We start from the raw sequence: 18,311 nt of genomic DNA, 5'->3' as shown, positions 1-18,311 counted from the left end.
AACTCAGTAGAAATCATTGAAAGAGGGACGAAAGATACCGGAGGGACAGTCAAACTCATCAATCTAAAATAAACTGACAACGTCATAGCTAAAAATGAAAAACACAAACAGACAAACAATAGTACACGTGACACAACATAGAAAACTAAAGAATAAACAACACGAACCCCACCAAAAACCAGGGGTGATATCGGGTGCTCCGGAAGGGTAAGCAGATCCTGCTCCACATGTGGCACCCGTCGTGCTGCTTATGTGATAACAAATCCGGCAAATAGTCTAATTCGGTAGGTCATATTCATGAAAGAGAAGGGGATTGCAGTTACGACGTAAGTAACATATCCGATATCATTTGTGAAACGGTTATTCCATAACGGTCAACCAACTCGTGATGGCGTCCGTTTGGAACTCTTGGTTTAATAGCTTCCTTGTGAGCAGCAACCCTCTATCAAGAAAATCATGATAGGAAATGCAAGCACGGGAATATTGCATCAATTTGGCGATATATACCCCGTATGCAGGTGCTGCTGGAATGTTGCTACTTAGAAATAGAAAGTTCACAATTGGAATGCTGAAATCATCTTTTTTGTCGTAAAGTTTTGCTTTCAACCGACCCTCATTGTCAATTTCAAGATATGAGGCCAACTTAACTGTATCTGTAGTATCCTTTATCTCTAGATCGATGGGATAGATCCGTTCTACATAGTTGAAACTTGACGTCCTAATTGAATTTTGACCAGTCATCTGCTGAGAACAAAGCTTTCTTTAGAGATGAGAATTATGTCTCTGACACCGATGGAGATATTTGAAAATAGCATTAAAATTATAGAAACAGAGATTCAAGTGAGTCAATGTAAATTTGGTACCAGAAATATACTACGGTGGCGATGATTAATGTATATCAATAAGCCGATATGGTAGGATTGTCAATGTGAAAACTATCTTCAGCTAACGGCTACATGTCAAGAACAACATCCTCAGGTCACTATCGCTTTTATAATTTTCCCTTTGATCTAATTTTGTGATAATTTGACATATCACTGTACTTGCCTGAGATTTCAGCGACTTCATTGGTAAAAAGTAAAAACACAAAAATACTGAACTCCGAGAAAAAATTCAAAAAGGAAAGTCCCAAATCAAATGGCAAATTCAAAAGTTCAAACACATCAAACGAATGGATAACAACTGCCATATTCCTGACTTGGTACAGGCATTTTCTTATGTAGAAAATGGTGGATTGAATCTGGTTTCATAGCAAGCTTAACCTATCAATTGCATGACAGCTGCACCAAACCCCATTACAGTGTCAACGATGCGTGAACAAACAAAAAAAAAAATAGACACAATATATAGGTAAAAATGTCAAAAATATGGGGTACAGCAGTCAACAATAAAAAAACGAATAACAATAAATAAAAATCGAAAACGTCATACAGAAATCATCGACAATATTTGGTATACAGACTACAGGATTGGAACAGGCATAGTTTGAAATAGAACAACTTACAAAACTAATATCATATCGGCAGTATGCTATTGAGACACGAGACAACAAGCGTGACCCAATTCAAAAGAAAAAACCCAACGGCCTTAGTAAAAACCGTGTAACATTATACAAAAGTAAAATACGTCATACCGATCTAGAATTCAAAATACTATTATGGTCTACATGCGGTTTGGATCAGACATAATTTGAAATCAATCAGAAAGCACAGTTGACTCACCATCGCCGTAAGCAGGAGGCAAAAATCTTGCCTGTGTTGTAAAAGATGCCCCCCATAAGGGGTTACGTAAATTATTACAAGATCCATTTGCTGTTCTGTACAAGTCATTTGGATTACATACTGGAGAACGCATTGGACAGTAAGGAACCAATTGTCTCCTGAATTCCGCAGAATCTGGAAGTGCACCACCATTCCTAAAATTTAATAGATCGATAATAAGAATATCTAGCAACACGAGATGTTTCACTTCCTTAAATAACTTGAAAAGTATCCTAATATATTATACTTTCAAGCGGGTTTCTTTATTGTACCATGTCACTTCTATTTAGGGACGACATCAAAAGATCAATGTAAGATAAAAAACTTAATTCAAATAGTTTGGGGGTGGGGGGGTTGAACTGCTGCAAGATTTGGTTATCCGACATTGATTTTTACATATATCCATATGGGTCAATCAATTTTTCCCAAATTAAGTTAATAGGGGGGTAGGGGGGTCAGTGAAAAAACTATTTGAATTAAGTTTTTTATCCTTCATTGAACTTTTGATGTCGTCCCTTACACCTAACTGATTTCTTTATCTTTTAATGAATAGCTGAACATGTTTTTTTTTTTAATCTGAAATTCAAATATGTTTTCCAATTAATATACTTCATAAGTAATATGACTTCTCCTGATCAAAGAAATTTTCTTAAAATCCATTGATCAACTTCGAGGTAATGAGATTGAGAGTTAATTGCCGCTAAATATTAATTTAATCACATACCTTTCAGCAAAATTAGCAGTTGCAGTGGTAACAAGATCTCCTGCGAAGCCTACGGCTTCAACAAAGTCAGGAGCTTCTCGTCGAGAAAAGAATCGCGCATGGATTGAAACTGGAGTGTCCACGGGCGAAGCGGCAGGCGGAGCGGCCATTCCTTGTGGGCCACTTTGACCTAAACACAGAAAAACAATAAAAAGTATTCAGAGCTTGGCTACATTTAATATATATGTACATGTACATCTTCAATAACCCAAATCATTGCAGGCATACTCTCCTGTGCATCTTAAAGTTCACAAATAATTACATGCATACTCTCATGTTCATCTTGCATACTACAAAGAATTACTAGCATACTAACATGCACATCTTGCATAACACAGTAATTGCATGCATACTCTCATGTACATCTGCATACCACAAATAATTACTAGCATCCTAACATGTACATCTTGCATAACACAGTAATTGCCTGCATACTCTCATTTACATTTTTTATGTCAAAAATAATTGCATGCATACTCTCATGTACATATACCCATACACATAAACGTATACGCATTCATGTCTAATCGAGGCTGATGGTCGGGTTGATGTCTCTTTGACACTTTCCCAATTTCCATTCTCAATTTTATTAACCAAAACCAGTGTTGTTAAAAAAAAAAAAAAAAAAAGAAGGATAAACGATTACTAAATTTGTTTCTCAATTTGGTCATATACATTGTTACCTGATGCAGCTCTTTGTGCTTGAACAAGTCCTCCTGATCTTCTTGCACTCACTTCCCTGGCAGCATCAGAGACTGCAGCAGCAATACTGTTATTCGTTGGACCTTGTGATTTTACGGGTTCTGTAAACTGAGTTAAAACCAACAATATAACAACCGGGAAATTCTTTGATTCCATTAGGTTGTGAATGAGCACTTTTCTTTACTCTGAAAAAAAATCAATATTAAAATGTCAGAATTTGTTAAAAAAAAAGCTTTGCAATCCACCGCACGTGTATCGACATTTACATATTCAATGACCGCCATCCATATACATGTAAGGATAAAAACAAACCTGCCTAAAGTCTAGGAGCTTTAAATGTATTATAAACTTCAGTTTGAAAATATTTTAATTTAATGGATATTGAAAAATAACTTCTAACTTGACTTATTTCGCCTACTTACAATTTTACATTTTTCACTTCCAAGTTTACAATTTTCACCTCCAAGTTTACATTTTCACTTCCAAGCTTACATGTTTCACTATCAAGTTTACATTGTTCACTTTCAAGTTTACTTTTTCACTTGCAAGTTTAAATTTCTCACTTTTTAATTTACATTTCTCACTGTAAAGTTTAAATATCTCTCCTTCAATTTTATATTTTTCTCTACCAAGTTGGAAATGGGGAATATTGAGTTCGAACGCAGATATGTCAATTTGTATGTTGGAAATGTCAATTTGAATGTTGGAAAGGAAATATGCCCAACATCATCTTAAATGTAACATAATATAGTCTACAATAATAGATATATGTCTGTACATTGTGTATCAGTTAATCGTTCCGAGACAAAAAAAAAAAAACAAAAAAAAAAAAACATCAAAAAATAATTTTACCAGGAATAGTCACAGCTTTGCCATCTACATAGTAAAATAATAATTATAATAATAAAAACAATACACATTAAAACAATATGTTAATGCATCAACAGTTTATATTGGCTGGCTGTTTTATTTTATATATCTGTACAAATAATTACCTTTTCAGACTAGTTGTTACTTTTTTTGCAACTCAGTGTGGTACAAATGTACCTCCCCCCTTATTTTTCAAAGAAACAAACTCTTATTTTTTCTGAATTTTTTTTTGAAACAAAAATAGCTAATTATAATTAAAGATATTATACATTAAACAATATACGTCTTATTAAAACATGTTTCTACAGAATATTATAATAAGCCTATACAATCTATACGAAATGAAAAATAAAAATAGAAACAAATATAAGCTAACTTACCAGACTGATTTGAAAATGTAGCTGTTAGTCCTTCTTTGTGTGTAATAACGCACATATGTTATCCTGCTGAGATCGAGTGAAGATGTTGGTCAATTAAAAATTTACAAAAAAGTTATTATTTCATTTTTAATGAAGTGCACTTTCCTCAGACCTTTTATCAAATGGAATATTTACCACATGTCACATAAAAATAAACACAAATATTTCTGCATTTATTCACAAAACAACTATTTCATATAGATTATTTATGGAAAATGAGCAATAACACATTTTTCAATCACATTATTTTCATTTTACATGCATATGTTTAATAAATAAATGAATAAGCACTTGTTTTACTTTTCTTGCGGAATAAAAATGTCGAAACAAATGTTCCAAATTAAAATGGATGTAAAATTAGAAATGTATTGATATTGTTAATGCAATAAGGTTAGCAAAATATGTCAGTTTGGCTCACCTGGACAAAAAGGCAAGTGTGACATTTCTACTTCATATTGCCGCTAAAATTTCTAGTTCATCGTCAATTCTTCTAATTCTTTTCCCCAACGATTGATGCAGAGAATATATTATTTAGGCACTAGTCTTCAATCCTGAAAATGTGTGCAGGAATTTATTTAAATGTTTTTTTTTGAAATTTTTATTAATACTATAAAAAAGTATGAGTTACATTTTAATTCTGTTTTGATTCCGAAAAAAATACTAAAATTTGAAGATCTGTCAAATAAAATTAAGAATTGGAATGGGGAATGTGTCAAAGCGACAACAACCCGACCATAGAGAAGACAACAGCCGAAGGCCACCAATGGGACATCAATGTAGCGAGAAACTCCCGCACCCGGAGGCGTCCTTCAACAGGTCCCTAAAAAATATGCATACTAGTTCAGTGATAATGGACGTCAAATGAATGTATATTGATATTGATATTGGAAATATAATTAAGAAACTACTTAATATCAAGAATAAATCACCGAATATACATGAATTCCAGAGTCCACTTATTGCCTAAAAATATATTTGGCAATAATCATCATCAGTTATCACGAAATAATCTTAACTCCTGAAAATTTCAGGCAATAACTTAATGTCTATGTATTCGCTTATTGCCTAGGATTTAAGCTTCATGAATAATTTCACTTACTGCCGCAGTAACATTTATAAAGTTGAGAATGGAAATGAAGAATGTGTCAAAAAAAGTAAAATTAAAAAATATACTGAACTCTGAGGAAAATTCAAAATGGAAAGTCCCTAATCAAAAAGCAAAATCAAATGATAAAACACATAAAACAAATGGACAACAACTGTAACATTCCTGACTTGGTACAGGCATTTTCGTATGTAGAAAATGGTGGATTGAACCTGGTTTTATAGCACTAAACCTCTCATTGAGAAATCAATCCGACCAGAATGCAGACAACAGCCGAAGGCCACCAATGGGTCGTCAATGCAGCGTAAAACTCCCGAATCCGGAGGCGTCCATTAGCTGACCCCTAAACAAATATGTATACTAGTTCAGTGATAATTGACGTCATACTAAACTCCGAATTATACGCAAGAAACTAAAATAAAAAAATCATACAAGACTAACAAAGGCCAGATGCTCCGAACTTGGGACAGGCTTAAAAATGCATGTACATATATATTATACATGTATATTCAGGTGAGCCTTCAGTTGAAACATAAACAGCTAAATTTAACTGCGTTATATTTAATCATGCAATATTGAAATACGTGTAAGCTTCATATGATATACTGGATTAACATTATACTTATCATGCTTATGTTGCTTCTAGTAGAATAATACATTTAATTTACAATTTATGGACTTAATCATGAGTTAACTGTATTTAATATTTTGATTCAGGAAATAGAATAATATTATGTGTTAGTTTAAATCTATTTTATTGTCCAAAAACATTGACAATAGGATTAGACACAAGTTTTGCAACTTAGAACGTCTTCTCCATTACATACAAATAATAAATAACCGAACAAAAATAAAATACATAATAATAACATCATAAACAAAATTAATATAGACATAAGACATGAAATTAACAAGAATTTAAACGACATGGCTCATCGATTCCTAAAAGTCGAGTTGACCGTAAATTTTTATGATAGACTTACCTAATAGGTTGTTTTAATCTTGGAATAAATATTCACTCAAAAGGTAAGTTATTATTGTAATTTAAACAATTGAATTACATTGTTGTTGTCAACTGATAGGATTTTATAATAAAATCAACTTGATGGTCCATGTCTTTGGAAGAAATGAACAATTTCATTCGAAGTCAACAAAAAGTATTTACCTTATTATTGATATATATTTAACCATAATGTGTATAAACTATGAAAAGCGATTAGTCTCTCTAATATAATTCTGCACTTTTGTAAAAATTAGAGTGTTTATGTTCATATTAAACATAGCACTGCCGTACATTAAATTTTCAAAGTCGGTAAGTATATTTCTTTTCTAAGTTCAAGAAATAAGTTATTCCTTTGAACTGTATAATTTTTACACGAGAGGAAATAACGTTGAGCATTTTCTTATAAATAACCACATTGTCACATTGCGTTAGGTTTAATGTTTGCGTGATACAGATCCATGTTAAGGGCACTGCACTTGTTTCTTAATCTTGCGTGTAAAACATTTAAACATCTATCGCCAATATTGAAACATGAATGGGGTGATTTGTTTTTATAATATTTCTGTTTAATTTTTAATTTAAACATATGTAAAGAAAGTTCATTTCTAATACTTAAATCGAGCGAATTTTACAGTTTGATACTAGATGAAATAAATGATTCCTGATACAGAGACAGTCTGCTAGAGGTTTGGTATATATTTTGACTGCTTCGTAGATTGTAATTGTTTGTTTCTGCCACTGTAGGGCGTATTAAATCTAATAAGTTATCTCTTTAATTATTTTGTAAAATAAAGTTAATTTCTTAACTTCCCGTCTAATGTTTAATTTCCCCCAAACCGTCTCTAAATAAAGTGATTGAGTGCTAGCATAGCTTGTTAGACCAGTGACAATACGTGCTGCTTCCAGTTGTAATTTTTCTAATCTTTCAGAATTCAACTGTCCGCAATTATCCCAAACTTCAGAATAATATTCTAGAACAGGCCTTATAAAAGTTAATATATTTTTTTCTAATTATTCCCTTTTTAGTCTGAATTTCAAACGTCTAAGAACATTTAATTGTTTGGATACCTTTTCTATTAAAGAATTAACATGCTTGGTCCACTTACAGTCACTGCTAAAAAATATGCCTAAATGTTTATAACTAGTAATTGTATCTACCTGAACTCCGCCAAAATCAAAAATCAAGTTACACTTGGTTAAAACTAAATAACATGATATTAGTTTTATTTGGATTGAATTTAACTAGGAATTAATATTTTGTAGATCTATATTTATCATAGATTGGAGAGTAGTTTCATCTGGAGCAGTATGTCCAATAGATGTATCATCTGCAAACATTCTACGTAGTTTAAACATATTTATTTATAGTGGATTGGGAAACAAGTTTTGCAACTTATATTAATCCCTTTCCACTTTGCGGGTGTGAGTGCTGCCTTGTAGCGGCATTAGCCTACTCTTTTTCGAAATCTACAAGGGTGTCTTTAACGTGCAAGAGATATGTCTCTCTCTTAACACGGGTCAGCCATTTATCGTCCCCTGCCGACGGAGTATCATCGTTTCCTCAAGACCATACTCGCAGATGGTGTCAATGGAGAGCCGAAAATTGAGTTCCTGAAATTTTCATCCCAAACGGGAATCGAACCAGGAACCTCTGTGTTAGTAGTCCGATGCATTAACCACTACACCACGGCTCCCTACGTAATCCAATCATATCATCTGCAATATCATTAATAAATATCAAAAATAAAAGGGGACCCAGTACCGAACCCTGTGGAACACCAGCTTTAAGATTACTTTATTCTGAAGTCGCCTCTTTTAATACTACCCACTGAGTTTTATTTGTTAAGTAACTTTCAAGCCATATTAACAGATGTCCTTTTATATCATATCTTTCTAACTTAAGAAGTAGACCCCTTATCCATACTCGATCGAATGCCTTGCTTACATCGGCAAAAGTTAAACTTGTATAGAATTTATTGTCTAAAGCATACATATACGTATGAATACATAAGGGAAGTGCAATTTCATTTTCTACTGTTATAAGCATTCTATTACTAATTTTGTCTGGACCAGCAGTTTTATTTGGATCTAAAGTAGAAATAATATCTTTAACGTCTTCTAAAGTCACTGGGGTAAAGCTGATGACCGTAACTGCATTCACGGTCATCCCAAGATGTCGGATGAAAAATTAGGTCAGTTTCTGTATTGTCTGTTAAAGTGTTTCTATATCATTTTCTTTACAAATCATACATTGAAACGATGTAAATTTATAAAAGAATCACTCGGAAATCACTAATTACTTCCGAGAAATGTGCATGAAACGGGAAATTCGATTTGAAAAAATCGCCAAGATGACCGTAAATCACAATCGAGATGACCGTAACAGAATCAGAGATTCATAACAAGGCTGACCGTAACTGCTTTTAAGATGACCGTAATTTGTAAATGATGACCGTAACTTTTAAAGGATGATCCTCATATTCTAAGAAATATCCGTATTTATATAACTATCTTTTTATATCAAATGATTAATCGTGTTGGTATACACATATTAATATGAGAGTTTTATCCTATAGGTAGAAGAAAATAAGACGTGCTTCAAATGCAAAGATTACCATATGTATCTTTTTTACAGTAGAGGGTTTAATTTTTAAAATGAATTTGACAAAAGACATGCAAATGAACAGGAAGGGAAAAATGCTACAAAAGCGCGATAAAATGACACCTTACAAGCATAATGAAAAAAATGCGGTGCACAGCCTTCAACTGCTCGACAAAAGATTTTGTTTTGTTTCTGGGATTCCTTTAAAAGACATATAATAAATACACATTTTTAAAAATGCCAAAAATTTGCATGTACACCCATTGATATTATATCGTCTTTCATTTTGTCATGCAAATAAAATAACAGAAACATTTTGAAAATATCATTCGAATAAACTAGTGAAGGTGAGCTCCAGCAAAGTAGATCCTTAAAATAGTATTGTACGAAAAGCGTATCACAAGGCGGAACGTTGTCAATTTGTATATATACAGAAATGTTATTCATACAGTCAGGATTCTACTTCTTCAAAATTATCTCCCCATTACGCCAGTTCATGCTTACAATCGTAGAAATGGAAGCCATTGTAGGGATGACGCTCTGCCAATTTTGCTCTTGAAAACTGATAAATTTATCCACATAGCACCATTACGATCGATCGTTATATGTCAGTTATATTTTAAAAGACGAATGTATCTACTAGCTAATGAGCATTAGTTAATGATCTTGTCTGCATTGATTCAACTTAAAAATATTGTCTGTTCGGATGTCAAATGGAATTTTTGAAAATTCTTTTAAGCATTTAAAAACATTCTAATTAAATATTTCGTGGCTAAACATTTTCAGTAGTTGAAGATTATAAACCCTAGTTATCACACACAATTAAGAAAAGCATATTTTTCGAAGATATCCATTTTCATCATCCAAATTAAAAGACTGTCGTCAAGTACTTTAGAAAAAAATAGCTATTCGAACACACCTACTCTGTTTTTGTGATTCTTCAGATAGGTATCTCACTTGACCCATATATTTCATCTTTTCGTACTGTCATTTTTTTACGTTATAAAGTCAACCTGTAGCTTTGATATATAATAATGATAGAATCTGAAGCGAGATGCTATATAAAATACTCTTGCTTTGTACGTTTTAAAGACAAAATATACACCCCAAACATGCCCTAACATAAAAAGGTGCACTCGATTTTTCTCGTTTCGATATAATCGTTACCTGTTTTGGGGATTTTTTTCTTGATTCACATAATGGAAGGACAGACACGAAAATTTCTGAACTAAAAGATTGATATGTTCTCCGTCCGTGATAAAAAAAAAAATCGGAGGTTATGCATTTTCTACATCCAACTTATAGATACTATATATAAAAAAGAAGATGTGGTATTATTGCCAATGAGACAACTATCCAGAAAAGACCAAAATGACACAAACATTAACAACTATAGGTAACCGTAAGGCCTTCAACAATGAGCAAAGCCCATACTGCATAGTCAGCTATAAAAGGCCCCGATAAGAACCATGTCGTCGACTAGATATTTTATTGTTTTGCATTAGATACATTGAAAACTTAGGGAGCTACCATTTGATTTTTATGGGGGGGGGGGGGGGGGGGGGGGGGGCTAGGATGAAAAATTTTGTCCTGCCTTTTTTTTTAGCTGTAATCTCTGTCCTGCCTTTTTATTTTTCACTCTGTTCGGTCCTGCCTTTTTTTTTTAGTTTATCCTGACTTTGTTTTACCTAAATTGTCGTCCTGGCTTTTTTTTTTTGCAAGTGTCTCATCCTGCCTTTTTTTTTAACTCAAAACTCCTGTCCTGCCTATTTTTTTCAAATTTCATCCTAGCCCCCCCCCCCCCATAAAAATCAAATGGTAAAACCCTTATGCAAATGGTGTTTTTAAAATAAGAAAATTGTCGTTCTATTTGTTTCTATTAACTTTTTAAAATTTTGTTACTATATGAAACATTACAGTTAACATTTATCGCTTTCTCGATAAACACAGAGCTTCGATTCTTTTGTTCTATTTCAAAAGTGTTTCCGCCTGCATATATCAAGACAAATTAAGATTTTAATCTGCTTCCTCTGGAACCATACACATGGGCTCGATTACCAAATATTCGTATGTATTATTAATGTTTTTAATGCTCCATTTATTGGCATTATGTTTTTCTGGTCTGTGCGTACGTTCGTCCGTTCGTCTGTTTGTTTGTCCGTTTGTCCAGCTTCAAGTTAAATAAACTTAATTAGTACACATTTTCCCCTATGGTATGATCTTTTTAATTCTAATGCCAAATTACAGTTTTATGCCATTTTCATAGTCCACTAAACATAGAAAATGATAGTGTAGATGAGGCATCCGTGTACTAGGGACACATTCATGTTTCTTCAAATTTTCGTCGTATCGCTGTCAATTTGTGTTAAAATTTTAACGTCGATATCAATAAATATTTCATTGTTTACGAGAAAAATGCAATTTACGGTCATCCTTTACAAGTTACGGTCATCTTTTTACCAATCACGGTCATCCTTGTTTTATGTTACGGTCATCTTGAAAATATTTTGATTATGATTTACGGTCATCTGTACTATTGTTTGTCTGTTTGTCCTTTTCATTTTAAGACATGGCGTTGTCTAATTATTTTAGATGTATGAGTTCGACTGTCCCTCTGGTATCTTTCGTCCCTCTTTTAATAATCTGTTAATGAACAAAAACATTTGACGATTGAAATGCTTATACATGTCAAATTTAAATTAGGGTATAAAACGTTTTAAAAGTTACCAATTTGAAAATGAATAAAACTTCATTGTCGGACAAATATTTCATATCTGATGATTTTGGAGTACAATATAGTATTGACAATTTATGTGACTGTTCATTAGTGAATGTCTTGAAATCTTCGAATCAAGAACAATACGATTTTCAAATCGCTCAAAATAAATATACACATTTTCAGCGCTGTCACAAATACAGCAGAATTTGCAACTACTATTTTGATCAGATAGTTGGGCAATACACTTGTAAGTCACAACCGACGACATGCTGTAAGACTACACAATTTGTTAGACACATTATAAGGTATATTTGGGGTCACTGGCACACTATATAACGAACATTACAACCATAGATCCGAGGATATAACCAGTCTAGTAGTAAGCACTTTTGTGTCGACATGCATAATCATTGATATGATCAAAATTTTAAATAGTTTGTTTTTAAAGTGTTTTTTTCAATTTTTCAAAATACTAAGGATTTTCCACCCAAGAATTTTATAACCATAGATGTATTTGGCAAACCTTTCTCAATTTTGTGTCCTTTTTGCTTTTCAACTTTGTCATTTCTTCGGTTAAACAACCACTTGGATTCGATCATCACTAATGAGTCTTTTAAACACGAAAAGGCTTCTGCCTACAAAATTCAAATCCTGGTATCTATGATGAGTTTATGCATATAGGAATTGACTATTAAGAAACAGCAAATTTAAGCTCTTTAAATCATCATTGTAAGTGTTTCTTTTAACCGTTTTAGGGAGCTACTTTTTGATTTTAATGGGAGGACCAGGGTGTAAAATGTTGTTCTGTCTTTTTTTTTTAGTTGTTATCTCTATCCTGTTTTTATTTTAATTTTATCACTCTATTCGGTCCTGCCATTTTTTATTGGCTAATCCTGATTTGGTTTTACATAAATTGTCATCCTCCCTTTGTTTTGCAAAGTTGTTCATGCATTATTTTCTCTTGTTTTTAATTTTTCTATTGTAGCTCAACCAAAAAGCAAATGGCAGCTAGCTGCCTTAGTCTTTTTTACCTACCGCTACAATAAAGAAAAAGATTCAAAAGTGCAACAATGAATTGTTTTTAATAAATTAGTTTATTGTGACTAAAGATGGAGTTATTCTTTTTAGTCCCTTTTTGTATTTCATTTGACAATCTGAATGAAAACAAAAATTAATTTTAAAAAATAAGTACGCTCATTACCAAAGAATGACTTATGCCCGATTAATCTTCGAAGTAAGAATATTTTCACAACCCATGCCTAGAAACACGACGAACACAAAATAATACACATAAAACTAAGAACTAGGCTTCTTGGCAGATGCTCCAAAAGGTTACGCAGATCTTGTTCTACATGTGGCGCTAGTTGTTTTGCCGTCATGGTAAGCATATTACCTAATATATAAATGAACAGTGTATGTAAAGTGCGGATCCTAAAATACCATTTTCACTGTATATGCCATGCATTTCTGATGTAGAATGGTAAATAAACAGACGAAAAAATTATGATTTTTGAAGAAAATGAAGAAAATTGTTCACATGTATTATATTTAGTAATAAATAATACATGTTATACAAAGTAAGAGGTGGGAACGGGTTTTTATCGCGCCGAGAGCCATCCATACGTGAAATATAAACCGAAATGGGTGAATATTTAGGACGTTTTACGAACAAATCGTGCAGGTGATTAAAAACTAGCAGGAAAGATGTAGTTGCAAAAAGATATTCATTACAACACAATTATTAATGTTGTATAACGTAGAATAGCTTTTGTTATTCAGTTTGCCATAATTGTATTGAATTCCACTATGATGCTATCTTTATGCGAGTCATGTTCACTGTTGAATAATGATACTTTACTTTCATTTTCACTGTAGAGCGATTCATTAGTATTGTATATGCGGTGCATTTTCACTGTATGAATTTTATTAATTTTTATTCATTAAATTCCAAATTCAGCGACTCAAACAATAATTAAAGTAAGAAAAGGATTTGATAGTGCTGACTTTGAGATGAAAAGTTTGATTGAACACTCCAATAAATTCAATAGAATTAATATTTATTTCAAATAAAACACATCATTGTCATAATATAACAATTTGTGGATCATTTCAGAGTTGACAGTGTTTTTAGATTAATGCAAAATATTTTCAAATGCATGCCAATTTGATAAAATTCATGTTTCTGCAGTAGTCATTATACGCATGTGCAAACAAATTTTATCATTGGATTTCGAGTATGGGTCTATTTACAAATCAGAAGAAGCATGTCATAGAATTTTTAGAATTCATCAGAATCTTTATTTAAAGTGTAGTTATATTTATCCAATGCATTGAAACTTCATCACTGAATACCTACATCTCTCATGTCTGTCGAAATAGAATGGGATAAAAAGGGATAAAAACAACAATACTTTCTAATATTTTTTTATAGATCACTTCTTGACCAATTTCAATGAGGTTTTGAAGTAAGATTTTTGATTTTGGGTCCGGTTTTAAATTGGCCCACAGGGTTCAAAATAAAATTTGAGGTTCTTTGGTAGGCTGAATCCATAAATGATTGTGTTTATTATTATTTTTTTAATTTTTGGCCCATTTAACAAGTTTGTGGGGTCCATACTGTCAAGAAATAAATTCTATGGATTTCAACAACAGTTGAATATTTGGGATACTTTGGAATGCTGAATCTTACCGTGTTTTTAAATTTGGGATTTTGGTATTTTGGGCCAAGTTATCGAAATGGTCCACATTGAGGCCCAAAGGGTCCGAAATTCAACATTGTTTTTATTTCATCAAAAATGAAGTCTAGCTTGAATGTTGTGTACATACTTACCCCAAACTGTTCAGGGTTCGACCTCTGCGGTAGTATTAAGGGTGCTCTACAACACGTACATCATCTTCCAATGCAACTTTATCAGTATACGTTTTTGACAGATAAAGTTTACCCTACACAACTTGACTTGCATTTCAAGCTTTAATGACTTTGGATAATTATATGTCACGTTGTCGTTTCATTTTATACAGTAAAGAACATGCAAGCAACAATCGAGCTAAAAACTATCTTTCCTTCAGAATATGGATGTTGAAGCATTTGGGGGCTCAACAATAGGGGAGGCAAGTGAAGATGAATCACCGAAAAAAGAACTTAAGTTAAGGAGGGGTCTTCATACCAATGCACGTATTGTCCTTTCAAGACGAAATGGGTAGCTAGTTTTCCCAGGCATAAGAAGATCCACACTAATGGGTTAAACAAATGTGACCAGTGTGAATTAAAATTTTAAGACTTCTTAATAAGCATAATAACAACTGATAGCATGGAGAAAGCCTGATATGTACTCATTGTTCCAAACACTTCAAAAGCAGAACTGGGCAGTGGCTGATCCAGAACTTTATGTAAGGCGGGCCCGATGGCTGACCTAAAAAGGGGGGGGGGGGGGGGGGCTCAAGTCATGCTTCAGTGATTCCCTATATAATCAACCAAATTTTTCCAAGGCCCCCCTGGATACGCCTATGCTAGCATAGCTTACCATATGAAGAAAGCAACAGGAACTTTTAATCACATCTGCTCGTTTTATAGTAAAACATTAAAAAGGCTTCGCTGACCGCAGAGATCGAACCCTGAACAGTTGGGGCAAATTTGGACATAATATTAAAGCTTGATACTATCTGAATTTGGATTGGGATCAAATTTATGACGTTATATAGGTTTCTGACACAAGGTAAATGTTGTCGAAGATCTTAAATCGGATGCGCAATACTGTGCAACTGAAGGTTTCTTCCCGCCCATAACATTTTGTTTTCCTTCTAGGATAAATAACCATCAAACCAAATCCCAGTCTTTCCTTTCTGGTAATGAACAATTTTAGAGAGGTCCATACACTTGAACACAAAATATTGTCTGGAAACTAGAAAAATGTTTGTTTTGCCATTTCTTTTGCCCCTAATTTCTGCATGCTTGGGGCAATTATCCCCGAACCAAATCCCAGTCTTCCCTTTTGTGATAATGCGAAAAAGATCTAAAAACGTACACACAAGTAATTATCCGGAAAATACAAACATGATTGTTTTTGTCCCTTTTTGTTCCTTCATTCCTAAACTGTAAGTACCATAACCCCAAAATGAATCCTAACATTCTACTTGTGGTATTGAACACAGTGGTATAATTTCAGAACAATCAAAATTCTTATACACAAGTAATTATCCTGAAACTAAAAACATGCTTCTTTTATGCCCCTTTTTCGTAAACGGTTGGAACCATCATCCCAACATTATCCCAACCTTCCGTTTGTGGTATTGAACCTTCTTTAAAATTTATATAGATCCATTCACTTAAATTAAAGTTGTCCGGAAACCAAATGGGTCTTCAGACGACGCAGACGATAACGACATCATAGCAATATACGAACCGGAAAAAAAAAACATTGCGGGGAAACATTTCAGTTTACAGTTCACACATGTCAATACTGTGGGAAAACGTATAAATAGCCAGCCAGTTTCTATAGACATATACAAGTTATAAATAGATATAAATGTTAAAGTAATCAAATAAGTTTTTCATTTGTTGCAAGTCTAATTATTACATTTATCTACAATAAAAATTCATCGCATTTTCTAAAATTCTACATCAGAAATGAATGCCATACAGTAATAATTCATCGCATCTATAGTGAAAATGGATCGCTTTTAATAACTGATATTCTATGTTATGTTGCTTTTATAACACATATTTGAACTTTAATAGTGTTATTTTACATTAAAAAGACACATCATAATGAAAATATGTTAAAATTTAGTTTCAAATCAATTATTTTGGTATTTTCAAAGCGTAAACAAATAAAGTTTTCCCATGATCCTTTATTCTACAATGAACATACTCGCATACAACAGTGAAAATGAACTGACTGGATTAGCACTTTACATACACTGAATGAATATTCGATTTGAATTGTGGTATTTATTGTAATGGAATATTGATGAACTTCTAAGAGCTTCTAACCGATCATTGACCTATGCAAAATATATATAATTTTTCGGAAAAGGTATTTTTGAATAAAGAAAAAAAAAAAAAAAAATAGACAACGAAAGACCAATCTGTCATTTTTTATAAAAATATATGAAGATACCAATGAAGCAATTTCTGTAAAAGTCACACACCATGAAAGAAACAGAATGACAAAAATAAATATAGCCTTAAAAAGGAAAACAAAAATACCGAAATCCAGGGTAAATTCTAATAACACATCAATAAACACTGACAAAATCAAACATAATCAACCGTGCAACCGTAAAACACAACTGTCAATTTCATGTACACTTGGCTAGTTTTGAAAAAAAAATCTGGAGAAAATTGTAGGTTAAAGTAGTTTAACCTGCAACTTGTGTACCTTTGTGTGTATTACCACAATATAAACAACTCAAACAGACGTGATAGAGTAAGGATACAATAATGTGGTTCAAGCAGCCATAATTGTGTAAAAATACATCAAAGAAATACAACACATCTGACTAAAAATTCCATACAAACATACAAATATATATACATGATATATATACTGTAAACAATTTAATAAAAAGTAACAAACATAACAAACATAGCCCTAATGATTCAGTAACGCGAACTAGAAGTAATGGATGAACTTTGAAAAGGTAAGCAGTTTGTGGTTCGACAGGTGGTATCCGCCGAGACACGTACCACCAGTAAACATTCCGTTATATACGTACTCAAAAGGGTTTGTTACTTATGATGACTGAACTTGATATACATGTTTTAAGGTGTGCTGGATTTCATTTAATGGATTACAAATGAGTATATAAAGCCATTGTTTTATCTGTATACGAATGACTTTTTTGGACAATGCAGTGAACGAAATGGTTCTTCCTGGTAGCTCCATTGTTCAATTATCCAGGCTTGCGTATTGTTGTGTGTTTGTTTTTTTCTACACGTGCTATAGGTATAGGAGAGGGTTGAGATCTCAAAAAACATGTTTAACCCCGCCGCACTTTTGCGTCTGTCTAAAGTCAGGAGCCTCTGATCTTTGTTAGTCTTGTATAATTTTGAATTTATGTTTCTTGTGTATACTTCGGAGTAAAGTATGACGTCCATTATCACTGAACTAGTATCGATTTTGTTTTGGGCCAGCTGAAGCTTGCCTCCGGGTGCGGGAGTTTCTCCTTGCATTGAAGGCCCATTGGTGGCCTTCGTCTGTAGTCTGCTGTTGGTCGGGCTGTTGTCTCTTTGACACATTCCTCATTTCTTTTTCAATTTTATTCTTTCTGTTCAACAATGGAATATGCTTAACACACATTCTGCTAAGAACGAAATTTTAGTTCGCAAGTATACTAATTCAAATAAGTTTGCATTACTGACTTGC

General features: G+C 32.9%; 1 protein-coding gene across 1 annotated transcript in view; it reads right to left on the bottom strand.

Moving 5' to 3' along the window:
* The window catches only part of LOC143083327 (peroxidase-like protein), a 36,803-nt gene extending 33,422 nt beyond the window's left edge, over window positions 1–3,381 (bottom strand). The window contains exons 1-3 of the mRNA XM_076259589.1: window positions 3,207–3,381; window positions 2,485–2,653; window positions 1,722–1,915 (exon numbers count right to left, since the gene is read on the bottom strand). Of these exons, the coding sequence (XP_076115704.1) occupies window positions 1,722–1,915; window positions 2,485–2,653; window positions 3,207–3,381 (538 nt within the window). The remainder of the gene's footprint in view (window positions 1–1,721; window positions 1,916–2,484; window positions 2,654–3,206) is intronic.
* Window positions 3,382–18,311: the final 14,930 nt, after the last annotated feature.

The sequence above is a fragment of the Mytilus galloprovincialis genome, chromosome 7, assembly GCF_965363235.1.
Source record: "Mytilus galloprovincialis chromosome 7, xbMytGall1.hap1.1, whole genome shotgun sequence".
NCBI lineage: Eukaryota > Metazoa > Mollusca > Bivalvia > Mytilida > Mytilidae > Mytilus > Mytilus galloprovincialis.
Note: the sequence above shows the minus strand (reverse complement) of the source record. Positions and strands in the feature narration are given on the sequence as shown.